General features: G+C 35.8%; 1 protein-coding gene across 3 annotated transcripts in view; it reads right to left on the bottom strand.

Moving 5' to 3' along the window:
- Window positions 1-17,179, bottom strand: part of BRD10 (bromodomain containing 10) — an 86,147-nt gene that overhangs the window by 60,618 nt on the left and 8,350 nt on the right. For all 3 annotated transcript variants that reach the window (XM_063594493.1, XM_008977021.6, XM_034967116.3), the window contains one exon: window positions 5,434-5,634. In XM_063594493.1, the coding sequence (XP_063450563.1) occupies window positions 5,434-5,634 (201 nt within the window). The remainder of the gene's footprint in view (window positions 1-5,433; window positions 5,635-17,179) is intronic.

Below are 17,179 nucleotides of genomic sequence, written 5' to 3'. Positions count from 1 at the left end.
AGAAATCTATATTGTGTTTTAAATTTTCAATTTTTAAAATTGTGGTATTGTTATTTTTATTGTTTTTTTCCCCAAACATGGGAAATATTTGGGAAATAAGCAGTTGGTTGAATCAGTGCATGTGGAACGCTGACACGGAGAGCCAACTGTCCTGGCTGTGACTTCCTAGAGTTAAACTCCACAAAGTTAAATGTGACCAGAATATTAATAAGGTAGCAATTCGGACAGCCACACAAACTGGGGAGGTGACTGAGTTCTGACCAGCTGAAGCAGCAAGTCTTCAGTCACCACTTAGGGGCATTTAGCAGAGGCCTGAGAGGCATTATGCTATTGCAGGGCTGAACTGGAGTGAAGGCTATCTCAGACACACCCTAAAACAGCTTAAAACCTGGACTTTTCAAACTGTTCTACAAGAAATTTAACTGCTTGCCAGAACAAAGCCTAATCCTCCTCAAAGGAAGTAAATAAAACTCCAGACTCAACAAAGCAATGTTCACAATGTCTAATTTCCAATAAAAATTACGGGACATGCCAAGAAGCAAAAGAATATAACTAGGAGAAAAACAACACAAAGACTTAGAAATTACAAAGATGATGAAGTTACAGATTAGAAATTAAAACATGAAGATAATGAGAGAAATGAAGATATATAAAAAACAGAACTAAATGTAACTTTTAGAGATAAAAAAATATATTCAGTAAACAGTTCACTGGATTAGACACTGCAGAAGAAAATATGAGCAACCTTGAAAAGAGCACAGAGAAGACTTAAAGTCTATGGATCAAAGAAGCGAAATGAACCTCAAGCAAGATAAACACAAACACACACACATAAGCTCACACCAAATGTACATGACAAATTGATGAAAGCTAATTATAAAGAGAAAATCTTAAAGGCAGTTAGAGAAATAAGATAGACCACCCCTACAGGAACAAAGATAAGGAAGTCAGCAGGCTTCTTTTAAAAAACTATGCATAGTAAAACATGTCATACTTAAAGTGCTGATAGGAAAAAACCTGTCAATACAGAGTCATATATGTATATGCATTACACACACACACACACACACACACACACACACACACACACACACACCCCTCTCCATCCTTCAAGATGTAAGGAAAAATAAAAACTTTTTCAGACAAAAAAAAAACTCAGAATTCATTGTTGGCAGACCTATATTACAAGAAATGCTAAAAGAGCTCTTTAGACAGTAGAAAAATGGTATCAGATGGTATCATGGATCAATATAAAGGCAGGCAGAATGTTGGGAAGGGTAAATGTGTGGATTAAATATAAAATACTTCTTTTCATTCTTTGATTTCTTCAAAACACAACTATTTAAAGCATATACAATAACAGTGTATTGGGGGTTTCAAACACATGTAGAAGGAAGGCATATGACAACAGCACAAAGAATGAAAAATGGTATACAGAGGCATACTGTCAAGTGGTACAGCATTATTTGAAACTGACCATGATAAATCAAAGCACATCCTGTAAATCCTACAGAAACTACTTTGAAAAAATAAAACAACGAGGCAGAGCATTATAATAGGCCAACACTGGAGATAAAATGGAATATTAAAGAATGTAAGCAATATTACCAGGGATAAAAAGTGACATAATAAGAAAGAAGTCAATACATCAGAAAATATAAAAGCCATAAATATCTATGCATCTAATTGCACAGTTTCAAATTACATGATGAAAAGCCTGACAAAACTCAGAGAAGACAAAAGGTTACTGTACTAAAGTTTGTATTTCTAGATATATTAGCAATAAATAATTGTAAATTAAATTTTAAAATGACTTACAATTGTATAAAAACCATGAAATATGTAGGGAAAAAGGTAACCAAATATGTAAAAAATGTGCACACTGAAAACTACAAAATACAGCTAAGAAAAAAAGAAAACAAAACAATTATCCAGAAACTGATAACTTCCATGTAATCTCAATCAACCTTCCCAGGATTTTTCTGCAGAAATTAACAATATGATTTCAAAATTACACAAAAAGTGAAGGTCCTAGTATAGACAAACGAATTTGAAAAAAAAAACCCATAAAGTTGGAAGACGTGCTATTTAATTTCAAGACTTCCTGTAAAGTTAATCAAATCAATATAGTGCTAACATAAAGATACACCTACAGCTAAATGAAACAGAACACAGTTCAGAAAGACTCACAAATAATACGTTCAATTGCTTTTCAACAAAGATGCAAAGGTAATTCTGTGGTGAAAGAATAGTTTTTGTTCAACAAATGATACTGAAGGAACTGGCTATCCATATGGAAAAAATAAAGTTTTTCCTTACTTCATACCACACACAAAAATTAACTTCAAAAGAATAAACATAACCAGAAAAACCAAAACTTAAAAAATTCTAGAACAAAAATTTCCATAACCTTGGGTACGCTAAGATTCCTTAGGTAGGTCCACAAAAGCATTTAAAAAATGGATGATTTGAACTTCCAAGACAAAAAACTTCTCCAAAAACACTGAAAATGAAGGCCATGGACTGAGAAAACACTTGCGAACACATATATCTGACAAAGGGCTTATATCCAGAATACATAAAGAATTCTTGGCTGGGCACGGTGGCTCACACCTGTAATCCCAACACTGTGGGAGGCCGAGGTGGGCAGATCACCTGAGGTTGGGAGTTCAAGACCATCCTGACCAACATGGAGAAACCCCATCTCTACTGAAAATACAGAATTAGCCGGGTGTGGTGGTGCTTGCCTGTGATCCCAGCTACTCAGGAGGCTGAGACAGGAGAATCGCTTGAACCTGGGAGGCGGAGGTTGTGGTGAGCCAAGATTGTGCCACTGCACTCCAGCCTGGGCAACGACAGCAAAACTCCGTCTCAAAATAAATAAATAAATAAATAAATAAAGAATTCTTACAGTTCAATAATAAAATGCATGGGAATGAGAAACAAAAAAGTTAAGATGGGGTATCTTCTGTAACAGAAGTACAAGGAAACTAGATGGCATTTATGGCCAGTTCTTAAAAAAAAAAATTGTTGGGTTGTGGGCACATAGGCTTTTTAAAAATTATTATTATTATTTTAAGGTCCAGGATACAAGTGCAGGACGTGCAGGTTTGTTACACAGGTAAACATGTGCCATGGTGGTTTGCTGCACCTATCAACCCATCACCTAGGTATTAAGTTCAGCATGCATTAGCTATTTATCCTGATGCTCTCCCTCCCTCTACCCCCCTTACAGGCTCCAGTGTGTGTTGTTCCCCTCCCTGTGTCCATGTGTTCTCACTGTTCAGCTCCCACTTATGAGTGAGAACATGTGGTGTTTAGTTTTCTGTTCCTGTGTTAGTTTGCTGAGGATAATGGCTTCCAGCTTCATCCATGTCCCTGCAAATGACATGATCTAATTCCTTTTTATGGCTGCAGAGTATTCCATGGTCTGTATGTACCACATTTTCTTTATCCAGGCTATCATTGCTGAGCATTTGGGTTGATTCCATATCTTTGCTATTGTGAATAGTGCTGCAATGAACATAGGCATGCACGTACCTTTATAACAGAATGATTTATATTCCTTTGGGTTATATACCCAGTAATGGAATTGCTGGGTCAAATGGTTCTAGATCTTTCAGGAATCATCATACTGTCTTCTACAATGGCTGAACTAATTTACATTCCCACCAACAGTGTAAAAGCCTTCCTACTTCTCCACAGCAAAGGCTTTAATTTTATTTATTCTTTGTTCTATGCTTAAAATATTTTATAATTTAAAACGTTAACACTAAAAGAGATAGCTTAATTCATATAACTCCATTAAATTATCATAGTTACTATGATATTTAACAGAGGGTTTTCCTCCCATGGCTTATTCTCCCATGTTTATTTGATGTCAGGGCACACATAGATTGATTCATATTCATAGTTTCCTGCTACGCATTCCTGCTTGGATATGTAAATGTTTTCATTATCATATTAAACAATTTATTCAAAATGAATTCACTGCCTTTTCCCCTACCTGGACTCACATTTTCAAGCTCTTCTATTTTCTTTGCTAGTTTTACCATTTTACAAATCAAAAAATGGTATACTGCTTAGGAGCACAAGCTCTAGAGCCAGGCTGATTGGGTTCCAATCTTGAGTTCACTACTCAAAAACTGTATGACCTTGGGCAAGTTACTTCATCACTCTGTGCCTCAGGATAAATGCTGAATACAAGGAAGGTGCTTAGAGCTAAACCTGGCAAATACTCACGCTCAATAAACATGAGCCATTCTTTTTTTTTATCTTATTGTTTATATCACTACTATTATTACAACTACTTTTTGACTTATCCTTGTCTCTTCCTTTGTTCTCCCTATATCAAGGAAGATACTAAGTCCTATTAATTGGTCTCAGGACAATCTGATTTCTTCCAATTTCTCGTGACCAGTATTGGAGGTGGTGACCAGTAGTGGAGATGTAGACTACTACAGCCTTCTTCGTACAAGCCTTCCTTTTCTTCAATTCTCCCCATTCCAATCTACTGTACGCTACTGTCAAGTTAATCTTTACCCCTTTCCATAAGCCCTCCTTTCCTATAGTAGGAGTAGTTCTGTGAAGCTCTGCACAAGGAAAAAAAAAATACTTTACAGCAGGTTTCCAAGTTAATTACTGCTGGAAAAAGTATGATGGTAGAAAGTCTCAAGGCTGAGTTTCAATCCTACAAATTTCAAAGCAAGTTACATTTATTATTACAAGAAGAGCAACAAAATATTATGAATTGCCTCTGACCAGCATTAACAAGTCCTTATAACATTAGTAATCACTCCTAACATAGTTCGCAATTTGATTTAGTACTATAAAAATAACTAGTCTTTTTGTTTGTTTGTCAGTATAGAAACATCAGTGTCACTTACCTCTCTGGGCCCTGGTTGTCTTTTTATAAATTGAGAAGTTATATAAATGCCATCACTCTTATGCTCCCAGACCCTAGAAGCTACCACTAATTGAGCACACTTTTTCCTGATCAGCCCAGAGTAAGCACAGTTATCCAGGATATTAATTCCAATGGAGGAACAGGCAGAGGTGAATTTATGTCATGCTTGAACTACATAATCTCTGGAGATTCTCCTGATTTTAAAGGTCTGTGATTCTGTTCTAAAACTACAAACCTATAGAAAATTCCTCTAATTTAAAACTTATAATTCACTTGAGAATGAATACTACTAGAAATCTAGAAAGCACTCTGAAATATTCTGTAGAAGTTATTTTTGTATAGCTTCAAGATAAGTGGTTTTAAATTTTAAAATTATATTTTAAACAAATTTTATTGCGATATTTCATTATGAATTCATACTTTTGTAACAATGCATTTTGGAACACTACTAAAATGGGCCCAGAAATCTGATATGGGCACATAAAAATTATGCAGCTGAAATTATGAAATTTTTTTTTAACATTTACCTTTTTTCTTCTTTTGCTCTCAGCTGTTCTTCCTGTCTCAAAACTTGAACCATTATAGATTCAAAAACTCCACTTGTCAAGCCTGCCAAACTTCGCGGTGTTGACCGACGCCTTGTTGAGGTACATGCAGTTCCCTTCTCATCCTCCAATCCATAATAGCCTCTAGATGTAACTGCTATCGTTGTCTTTTCTCTCAAGTGCCTTGGAGAAGAATAAGTCAATTCACAAGGTCAAATCTTCTGGATAAGCAATAAACCCCCTTAGCCAGCAACTTAAGAATCCCTTTTGCTAAATACATAAAAGTATTTAAACCTTACTTACTTAGCTTTGTTCTAACTTTTTATCCTCCCTACACAATTTCTCATACTCCTTATGTCATAAAATCAGAGTGACAGTCTCTTCCCTACATTAAAAAAAAAATCTGAGACTGAAGCATTTAAAATATTGACTAAAGCACTATCTCTTTAATAGAAAACAAAGTTTATTGTTTGCAATATATTTCATACTATCTATTATTGGTATGAGAAAATGTACAATAATACAGAAACATTTGGAAAAAGAAAATGTAAAATGATACATAAACACTTTGAAAAAATTATAAACAGTCCGGGTGCAGTGGCTCATGCCTGCAATCTCAGCAATTTGGGAGGCCGAGGCAGGCGAATCATCTGAGGTCAGGAGTTTGAGACCAGCCTGACCAACACGGAGAAGCCCTGCCTCTACTAAAAATACAAAATTAGCCGGGCGTGGTGGCGCATGCCTGTAATTCCAGCTACTCGGCAGGCTGAGGCAGGAGAATCACTTGAACCAGGAGGAGGCAGAGGTTGTGGTGAGCCGAGATCACATCATTGCACTCCAGCCTGGGCAACAAGAGAGAAACTCTGTCTCATTAAAAAAAAAAAAAAAAAAAAAATACAAAAATTAGTCAGGCATGGTGGTGAGCGCCTGTAGATCCAATTATTAATATATTAATACTTGGGAGGCTAAGGTGGGAGGACCGATGCTTGGGAGGTTGAGGCTGCAATGAGCTGAGATCGTACCACTCCACTCCAGCCTGAGTGACAGAATTCCTACCTCAAAAAAAAAAAAAAGAAAATTTATATAAATTAAAAGTTGACCCTATAGTTATATTTCCCTGCTTTCCTACAGGCTTTAACATAAAATAGGCTAAAGGTTCATTAAAATGTAAATTTTTTTTTTTTTTTTGAGACAGAGACTCTGTCACCCAGGCTGGGGTGCAGTGGTATGATCCTGCAGCTTCAACCTCCCTGGGCTCAGGTGATCCTCCCACCTCAGCCTCCTCAGTAGCTGGGACCACAGGCATGTGCCACCACGCCTGGCTAACTTTTGTAATTTTGTAGAGACAGGGTTTCACCATGTTCCCCAGATCAGCCCACCTTGGCCTCCCAAAGTGCTGGGATTACAGGCATGAGCCACTCCACCCAGCCAAACATAAATCTTTATGACATAAAATATAATAATTGAAGTCCTGTCCTCCTCGGACTATGTCCAGAGTGATTTATTACACTAAATTAGAATAACTTTGTAACAACCTTACCCTCAGTGCCATCTAGGTCCCATGAACAGTATGAGTGTAGGATTCTACCAAACTGTAGCACCATTATGTGTTTTCTCTGTTATACGGTGATAACACTATAACTAATTCAGCTTTAATAAGGGCATGAATGTTAAATTGGTTTTCCAAAAATACTGAAGAATTTGGGCTAATCTAGCATACCAATTTAGGCTGTGATCCTTCAGTATACAATGGCATACATCTGTATGATAGCTAATTGGGCCGGAAGTAAGGAATTGTGGACCCAGGGAAGATAGCTAACTGGCAACAACAGATACTGAATGGGTGTACTTGAATTTATTTTAGTATAATATTTTTAGTAGGTGAATTAATTAGCTATATAATTTTAACTACTTCTTCAATACTGATGAAAGAGAACATTAATGGACAATATTGCATTGAAAAATAATGACATCTCAGAGGTCACAGCAGGTATGTAGAGCATTGAGGATAAAAATTCAGTAAGTACACAGAACACTGGGGATAAGGAAAATTGAGAAAAATGGCAAGTTACATGGCTAAATTGTTACATAAGGTCAGAAACTGTATTTTACTCTTTAATTTCAGTTTTATAAGTAGATAAGATAAAGGTATAAACTTTCTAAATCAGTATTTTCTCAGAACAAAGACCAAAGAGAAAGTAATATCCTTTATTACTCATCAGAAATTAAAATTTATGAGCTTTGATATTTATTACTCATAATTAAAAGAAAATCCAACCAAACATGGTGCTGTTTCTCTCTCACCAACATGTAAAGATAAAAAAGACTGATATTACTCAGTGTTGTAAAGGATGTAAGGAAGGAAAAATTCTTAAACAACATTAGTAGGAGTGTAAACTGGCAGTCTTTCTAGCAGTCAATTTAGAAATAATCATTAAAGTTTAACATGAACATATCCTTTGACCCACCATGCTTCTCGGAATTTATCCAACAGATGTAATTCAACAACTACAACCAAGAACACTCAGAATATTGCCTGTTATTTTTTAAAACACTGGAAACATAAATGTTTTTCAATATGAGACAGATTAAATAATGTACTGAACACTACAACATGGAACAGCATCCATCCATTAAAACAAATCAAGTATATGTATATGTATTCACTGTTAAAGATGTCCATATTACACTGCTAAATGTAAAAAAGAAGTTTCTGAACAAAATATATTTTTTAACCCAAAAATAATTATATATGTGCATGTGTGTTTTTTTGTGTGTGTGTATATATATATATCATGCATGTACAGACACACTACTAGATGCCATATGTGTATTAGTTTTCATATGATATGTACGCATACATCTAGTAGTATATCTGTACATGCATCTAGTAGTGTGTCTGTACACGCATGAGTTCAAACTCTCATCTAGACTACTGCAGTTGCTTTGTGACAGGCCTCCTGGCTTCTGCTCTGATATTCCTAGAGTCTATTCATATAGCAACCCAGGTAATCCTTTTAAAAAGCAAACCAGGGCCACGTGCAATCACTCACGCCTGTAATCCCAGCACACTGGGAGGCCAAGGCGGGTGGATCACCTGAGGTCAGGAGTTCCAGACCAGCTTGGCCAATATGGTAAAACCCCATCTCTACTAAAAATACAAAAATTAGCTGGTCCTGATGGCACGTGCACCTGTAGTCCAAGCTACTCGGGAGGCTGAGGCAGGAGAATCATTTGAACCTAGGAGGCGGAGGTTGCAGTGAGCCAAGATCGTGCCATTGCATTCCAGCCTGGGCGACAGAGAAAGACTCTGTCTCAAAAAAAAAAAAAAAAAAAAAAAAAAAAAAAAAAAGGCAAATCAGATGCCATTACCTTGCTTTGTCTCCTCCAAAGTCTTTCAGTTAGAATAACCTAAAGTTCTTACGATCTCCAAGACCTAGCATGATATGGCCTTCGCCTACCTCTCCAGACCTAATTTTCTGCCTTTCTGACCTTAGCTCTTTGTATTCCAGCTACAAAACTCTCCATTTTATTCTCAGTCATACCAACACAACTGTTTCCATGCATCTTTGCACTTGATCACTCTCCTTTAAGACACTCTTCTGCCAGATACTCATATGGCTACACTCTATCACTTCATTCAAGTCTCTGTTCAAATGCCACAACATCTGAAAGACCTTCCCTAACTTATTTAATAAACGATACCCTATCACTCTCTATTCTTACACTAGTTTCTTTTTCATGTCACTTATCACTACATTGCATTATATAATTACTATTTTTTTGGTAATTATCTAATAAAATGAAAGCTCCAGGAGGATAGGAACTTTGTTTTGTTAATGACTGTCATCATGCCCTCAAATTGTGCCCTATATATCTATATGCGCATAGAAAGTATTTGGAAGAACACAAGCCAAGTTATTTATTTTCCATTTTAAATTCACACACATAATTAAGGTTTAAAAATTCCAGTCATCTATATTGTCCATAGTAAAAGAATCCTCATTAAACATGTTACTATCTACTTGAGTTCCATTAATCAGTGAATAAAATAAGATAAAAAAATAAATTTACCTTTCAAATAGGATTGTCAAATAATCAATGGCCAAATACATACACTAAAATAGCTCTCCCATTGCAAAAAACACACTAAAATAGCTCTCCCATTGCAAAAATTCAAGCTTTTTTTCTGTCTATTAGGGAAATCATTTCATGAAATCTGACAGTAGTTTGAAAATAATAATATGCTGCCATCCATAAGCAAACACTAACCAATAATTACGGTTACTTATTGAGTTTTACATTAACTTTCTTTCTCCCCCTTTTTTTTTTAACACAAAGCATGTAAAGTCTTTTCTGTGTTAATACATTCCAAATTTCAGAATTCAGAGGCTTGATTCTGTTTAAAATTATTACAATAAGTCTTAACAAGAAAGTGAATTGATATTAAGCTTTACTTATAGTTAACATACAAACTGACACCTACTCCCCTACTAAAAATAGATGTTTGAACACTTTTGCATTATGTGATTTTCTTATGCTATCAAAAACAATGTACATGTGTCACCTATAAAAATTCTATCAGCACACTTAAAACTCACGGTTATCTAATCTGTTTAAAAATATTCTAAATGAAGCCGGGCGCAGTGGCTCATGCCTGTAATCCCAGCACTTTGGGAGGCCAAGGCGGGTGGATCAAATGAGGTCAGGAGTTTGAGACCAGCCTGGCCAACATGGTGAAACCCCATCTCTACTAATAATAAAAAATTAGCTGGGCATGGTGGCATGCGTCTGTAGTCCCAGCTACTCAGGAGGCTGAGGCAGGAGACTCACTGGAACCTGGGAGACGGAGGCTGCAGTGAGCCGAGATCTCACCAGTGCACTCCAGCCTGGGTGACAGAGTGAGACTCCATTAAAAAAAAAAAAAAAAAAAAAAACTAAATGAAGAGTTTCAATCACTTAGTTCACCTATCCATTTAAAAATATTAAAATGCAACTTTAGCCCTAAGGGTCCTGGAAAGAAATAGATAATATGTAAAAAGATGTGATGTTTATTTAATGAAGGGACTGTTTACAAATGTGCAGGCAAGGTTGAGAGAAAATAGGAAGGGATAGTGAAGCACTCCAGTGCTAGCCACAGCAGAGAACTATTTTACCACTCTAAGCCCAATATGGGGAGGAGAGTGAATAGTTACTGGAACCCAGAGAGCGGTGACTGTAGGAGAAGGCCATAACGATGGAGCACAGTTACTGACAACTTGCAACCCAGAAAAAAGGAGGCTGTAGGAATAAATATGTCTGTCCTCTCTGTCCTCCTGTCAGTCCCTCCTATTGGCTGAACCCAATCAGAAGTCAGAGGTCAAGGCATACCAGTTTGATCCTTATAAATCAGCCTTCTGGGGCACAGAGCACAGTGCACAAGGGTAGAAAATGCATTTACAGGGGCAAATGAAGATTAACAGCACAGCACACCTTAGAAATACTTTTCAAGAACAACTAATTCAATTAGGAAAGACAGAAAATTTTACTGGGGAATTTTGACACAAAAATTTGCATATTTGATAGATAAGCATCATTCATCTAAGCTTCTGTCTACATTTATGTATCTTTACAAGCTCTGTGCTACAACAGCCATTAAAACCAAGTATCAAAATAAACCTAACTTAAAACAAGCCTTTCAAATAGCTCTACAGCCAAGTATGAAACCAAGATTCTCAAAACTAATGAAGTATCACAATGCCTTCACCAAAAACTTTTTATACCATCAATAATGTTAAAAAAATTTTTAAATATGCTTATTTACTCTCCCATTTTAAGTATCTAGCTTATGTTTTATAATATATAAAACATAATAGTAAAGTATCCATATATGATTTATAAATAAATATGCATAATCGAAGGTATATATTCAAAATGTTTGCTGCTTGAGAAGCCAGATCATGAAAGTCTGGAGACCACTGCTCTTATCTGCAGCTATAAGCTACCTCACACCCAAAAAGGTTTTCAGGAAAATAAGAAGTCTTCATACCCACAAAAAAGCACTTATCAAAGACCATTAAACTTACTTTCTACTTGATTTTTACCTTCTATTTTCCCAGTCATTACCTTATTCCCCCTGAATTTCTTTTTTGTCTTCCTTCAGACCTCCAGTCCCTTGTCTGACTCTCATTTGCTGTAACATAATTCAACTTCTTTTAGCTATTCACATAGATAACCAGTTGAGACCCATAATACATGACTAACCTCTTCTCTTATCTCCCTGGACCAATTATATTTCTGTCTCAGGCATGTAGCCTCTCTCTTACATCTCAGCCAAAGGCCCCTTCACTCCTATACTTCTCCTACTGAGCAGGGTAGAAAAAATAATCCCCTTATAATCTGTTGTCTAACTATAACCTCAGCTGGGCTCAACTGTACCTAATATAACTTCTTGGAAGGTGGTCAACTCCCTCTTTCATTCTCCATAACAGCAACTTCAAATGCTATCATTATTCTTTTTTTTTTTTTTTTTTTTTTTTTGAGACGGAGTTTCGCTCTTGTTGCCCAGGCTGGAGTGCAATGGCGCCATCTCGGCTCACTGCAACCTCCGCCTCCCTGGTTCAAGCAATTCTCCTGCCTCAGCCTCCTGAGTAGCTGGGATTACAGGCATACGCCACCACGCCCGGCTAATTTTCAGCATTTTCAATAGAGACGGGGTTTCTCCATGTTGGTCAGGCTGGTCTCGAACTCCCGACCTCAGTTGATCCACCCGCCTTGGCCTCCCAAATTGCTGGGATTAGAGGCGTGAGCCACCACGCCGGCCCAAATGCTACCACTATTCAAAAGCTTCATTCCATCACCTCGCAGGTGACTGCCCATAACTTATTTCAGAGAAAACGGCAGTTTTTAAGTAAGAGCTCCATTAACTTCCTGCTTCTCAAAAACCAAAATTATCTAAATCCAGGCCCATCCTTACTTTATGTTTCAGTGAAAAATGTGCCTCCAATCCTCTAATGAAAAATGAATCACTACACAGGTCTTCAGAATTTGTATTTCATTAATTATCTTCTGAGCCTTCAAACTCTCTTTCTCTATCTGTTAGCTGCTTTACCATATAAACAAGTCCAAGTTTCCCTGAGGAACATCTAAACTGCTGATCCAATTCATCTTTCATTCACATCTCAATCTATAATGTGGCATCTGCTTGGAGCTACTCCACTGAAATCCCTCTTCCCAAAGATCTCCCAGTTAGGAAATGCAAAGGATATTTTTCAGTTCTTATTTTAGTCAACCTTTCTATACCCTATCTGGTCACCCTTTGTTAAGAACTTGAATTGGACTTTGCAGAAAGAACAGTTTTAGATAGATAGGAAAGAGTGGAGAGAGAATACTAAATAAAGACGAAAATATTCATTCATATTATTCAAATATATTCATCAAAATATCTACTGAGCAACAGGGATTTAGCAAAGAACACACTAACAATTTGTACATAAGGAATTAAAAGTATAAACATCAAAGATGACTGATACATTCAGGCTGAAACAATGATGACACCACTGACAAAAATGTGAAAAGTCAAAAAGAAAAACAGGAAAACTGGGAAGGAGATTTGGGTTAGAAATATACTCAGTTTTTAACATTTTGAGATAACAATTACACAACCAACTGGAAAAGTTCTATGGACAAAAATATGAAACTAAAACTAAAGGCGGGGGGTTCAAGATACCAATTTAGGAGCCCTTAGTGGTAAGTAAAGCCATTAAACAACAAAAATAAATAAATACATATATAAAAATAAATGTATTTATTCCTCTCCAGAGGAGAAGAATACAAACAAAACCTTCCAAAGCCATTATTCATTTCTGCAACAGCAACAGGTAAATGACATAACGCCCCAAAGAACAACTGAAGACCATGTAACTTGGTTTTGCTGTTGTTGTTGTTGTTGTTGTTGTTGTTTTTGAGACAACGTCTTACTCTTTCACCCAGGCTGGAGCGCAATGGCACAATCTCAGCTCACTGCAACCTTTGCCTCCTGGGTTCAAGCAATTCTTGTGCCTCAGTCTCCCAAGCAGCTAAGATTACAAGCATATGCCACTATGCCTGGCTAATTTTTGTATGTTTAGTAGAGTTGGGATTTCACAGGGTCTCTCACCACATTGGCCAGGCTGGTCTCAAACTCCCGACCTCAGGTGATCTGCCCACCTCGGCCTCCCAAAGTGCTGGGATTATAGGCATGAGCTACCATGCCCGAGCCATGTAACTAATTTTTAAAAAATCGTTTTGCTTAGAATATATTTATTCTGTTTTTCTGAATTTAGGAAAGGCACAAAGGCAAATGCAAAGTTTTTATTTACAGACAAATAGTATTTGAAAAGTGCCTTATCAACCTTGAGAAGCGTGATAAGCATTTTTAGTAAGTTAGGGCTGCTCTGCTGAACATACTACTACTGCTACAGCTATTCCTACTTCTCAGGAGTTCTCAATGCAGGCAGAACAGAAGCTCTCTAGGTCACTAACTCTCATACTGTCTCAATATGCTAATGTTCCCTAGAAGATGCTAAAAATGTAATGAGTCTGCAAAGTACGCAGGTAAATACCTTGGCTTCCTGTCCCTGGCCAACTCTTCTATTTATCTCCTAAGCATTGATGAGGCTTTAAAGTAGCTGATTGTAAATTTAGGACACTTTCAGATTCAGACAATGGCACAAGGAAGAAAGGCAGGAAAGCTAGAGCAAGTCTTAGCACCTGCCTACCTGAAATAACAGGTCTTAACAAAGAGATACAGGGACTTGGCAAGAGCTAAGGACATAATTAAAATGAGAAGAATGTAGCAAGTGGCTATTACAGTGTCCACAGAAAATAAGTAATGCTATCAACTTTTCATCTTTCCCTTCATGAATGAGAAGAATACCACTCTTATTCCCCATAAACTAGTGATTTTTATTGTTTTCTTGCATATTTCTTATGCGAAGTGAACAAAGCATGGGTGATGCAAATGTTGCTTCTGCTATACTTATTTAAAAGCCACATATCTAATGGGAAAATAAATACATGAAAACATGGGTTTTTTTTTTGACAGAGGACTCACTCTACCAAATATATTAAAATAAATTCTAAAGTCACAGTAATAAAGTTTAATATCAGAAGATGAATAGTTAGATCAACAGCACACCAGAGAAAGTTAGATCCAAATACACCAGAGACATATGATAAAGAAAAATAGATCCAAATACACCAATAATATATCATAAACATGGTAATTCAAAATAATGGAGAAAGTTGATGTTGCGACAACTGGCTGGGTATTTGAGAAAAAAATTAAGCTGGATTTCAACCTCACTTCTTCACCAAAACAAATTTCAGGCAGATCCATCCATCCATTCATTCATTCCTTCATTCAATATTAACTAAGCACTTATAGGTAGTGGGGTAGGTTTGGCAACAACACAGACAACATTCCTGTCTGCTCTGAGCTTACATGGATAGCAAAGAAGATACACAAAAAGCAAGCACACACAATACATAATAAATAAGTTCAAACTATAAGTTACATACTGTACGTTTTGTAAAGGACAGTCAAGAACACTTACTTAAGTGGTAACAATAGAAAGAAATAGGCAAGATTTAAAATATACTTTAGAAGTAGGAAGAATCAATGAAAAATGCTATTTTTTTGGCTAGAGCAATTTGGTGGATGGTCAAATCTCTAAGACTAAACTTAGTAAAAATAAACAAAAAAAACAAAAGTTCTGTTTTGAACATGTTAAAGTTTGAGATGGCTACTGGACACTCAATTGGATAAAAGAAACTATTAACAGTAGGATTGGCCTCTTAACAGTAGGAGACCTGGAGACTGGTGAAAGAGGGAGATTTTCTCTTGCCCCAGCTGTACACATTTTAAATTAATAAACTATTACGAATATAAACACTAATCACTGGATTGCTAAAAAGTCTACATACATTAGTTACAATTCAACTATTTTCTTTAGATTTCCATAATACGTATACACATAATATTTTAATAATATATATTGCAAATACTGTCAATCCTACCACCACAGGTATCTAAATGCTCCCTACTCCTTGAAATCTTTTATGATCCTTTTCTCTCCAGTCTGTCTCTCAGGAAAAAAGACTCCTTTCTCTCAATCCTTACAGCTTTTGTTCATAAGCAACCAAGCATGATGATTAAGTGCCATATAGCAAACTCAAACTTTGCATTTAATTTTTTTGGGTGTAAGTAAATAATACATGTGTATATATGAGATAAAAAAGGGTTTAAATTGTTAATAAAAAATTAAGAGATTTCAGTTATCCTATAATTTATATACTCTTCTCATGAAACTTTTAAAATAAGTCTTGGATATGATTAAGAGCCTTTGACTTAAATATTACTATCAATCAAATTTCCTAGCCTGGAATTAATAAGTAGTAGAAATCACTAGCGTACTAGAATTGTACCAAGGATTTAGATTAACTTAAGAATATAAATGGTTCTCATACTTGTCAGTAGTCTGTGGAATACCTTGAAATACTATCATATTTAATAGTTTTTAAATACCTTCTACTAGCAACGTTGTATTTTTTAAGGATTATGTTCTTATAAGTATTAAACTGTTACAAATATAAATTTGTGTCTATAAAAACTAAGCTGTCAAATTAAGCATATTGATATTGTCAATATGTTTATAATTTATTAATTATATTTGCCATAATTCTTTTTTTGGTCATTGGCAAAGTTGCTAAAAACAACTTGGTAGTAGACTAACTTAAATTGATAAAATTATGTATTTAACATATTTTTTTCCCTGAGAACAGAGAGAAGATTGAAATTATTCAAAGAAACAAAACAACTAAGTCTGACAAATTATTTGGAGATGTAAATCTAGCATATTATCTCAATTTGGCAAAATTTCTCTTATATCTAGCATTGCTCTAGGATTTCTGCTATATATAAAACTAATTTTTCCTGATACATTTATATATACATAATCACCAGACCTAAAAGAAACATAGTCAAATGCAATTCTTTTAACTTGGAAGTCAAGAATAAGCAAAGCTGAAAATTAAAGGATGGGAAAAGATCAAATTGAGTCTAGTTTTCTCCTTCTCTAATTCATTTCATCTATGCATCCCTTGTAATTCCCTAGCTTAAAATCCTTCATACAACTCCCTAATATTAGCACAGCATATTAGGCCCTCTGTGATCTGGCTACATAATCTGGCCCTCACCGTCACACCTGTCACTACTTTTCTATATATAATTACACTCTAGCCAAACTAAACTACTGGTCATTCCCTAGCTACACACAGTAGCTCTTTTTGCCTTTGCACTTTTAGATATGGTGTTCTTATTGCCTGAATAACCTCTACACCAATTTAGTTTATCCACTTGTGTCTTTCTATATCCATCTTCGAATCTCCCTATAGTGCCTATCAAATAATAAGCATTGTAAATATATGCTAAAAATAAGGAACTGAACTTGTCTTACCACATTAACCACATACTACCTTCTTGCATGCTTTGGAACACTGTGTCCATCCCTTAAGGGAGGGTATGCTGTCTGTGTTCAATTTTTAACTTATATGGTTTATTCAGAATTGTAAATATTAACTTCCTTTCAATAAAATACATTTTTAATATAAAAGTAATATGCTTATTGTAGAAAATCTAGGACATATAGAAAAGTTAAAAGAAGAAAATGAAAACTACCTAGGATCTTTCTAGTTAACAATAACAACT

Source organism: Pan paniscus, chromosome 11, assembly GCF_029289425.2.
Source record: "Pan paniscus chromosome 11, NHGRI_mPanPan1-v2.0_pri, whole genome shotgun sequence".
Taxonomy (NCBI): domain Eukaryota; kingdom Metazoa; phylum Chordata; class Mammalia; order Primates; family Hominidae; genus Pan; species Pan paniscus.
Note: the sequence above shows the minus strand (reverse complement) of the source record. Positions and strands in the feature narration are given on the sequence as shown.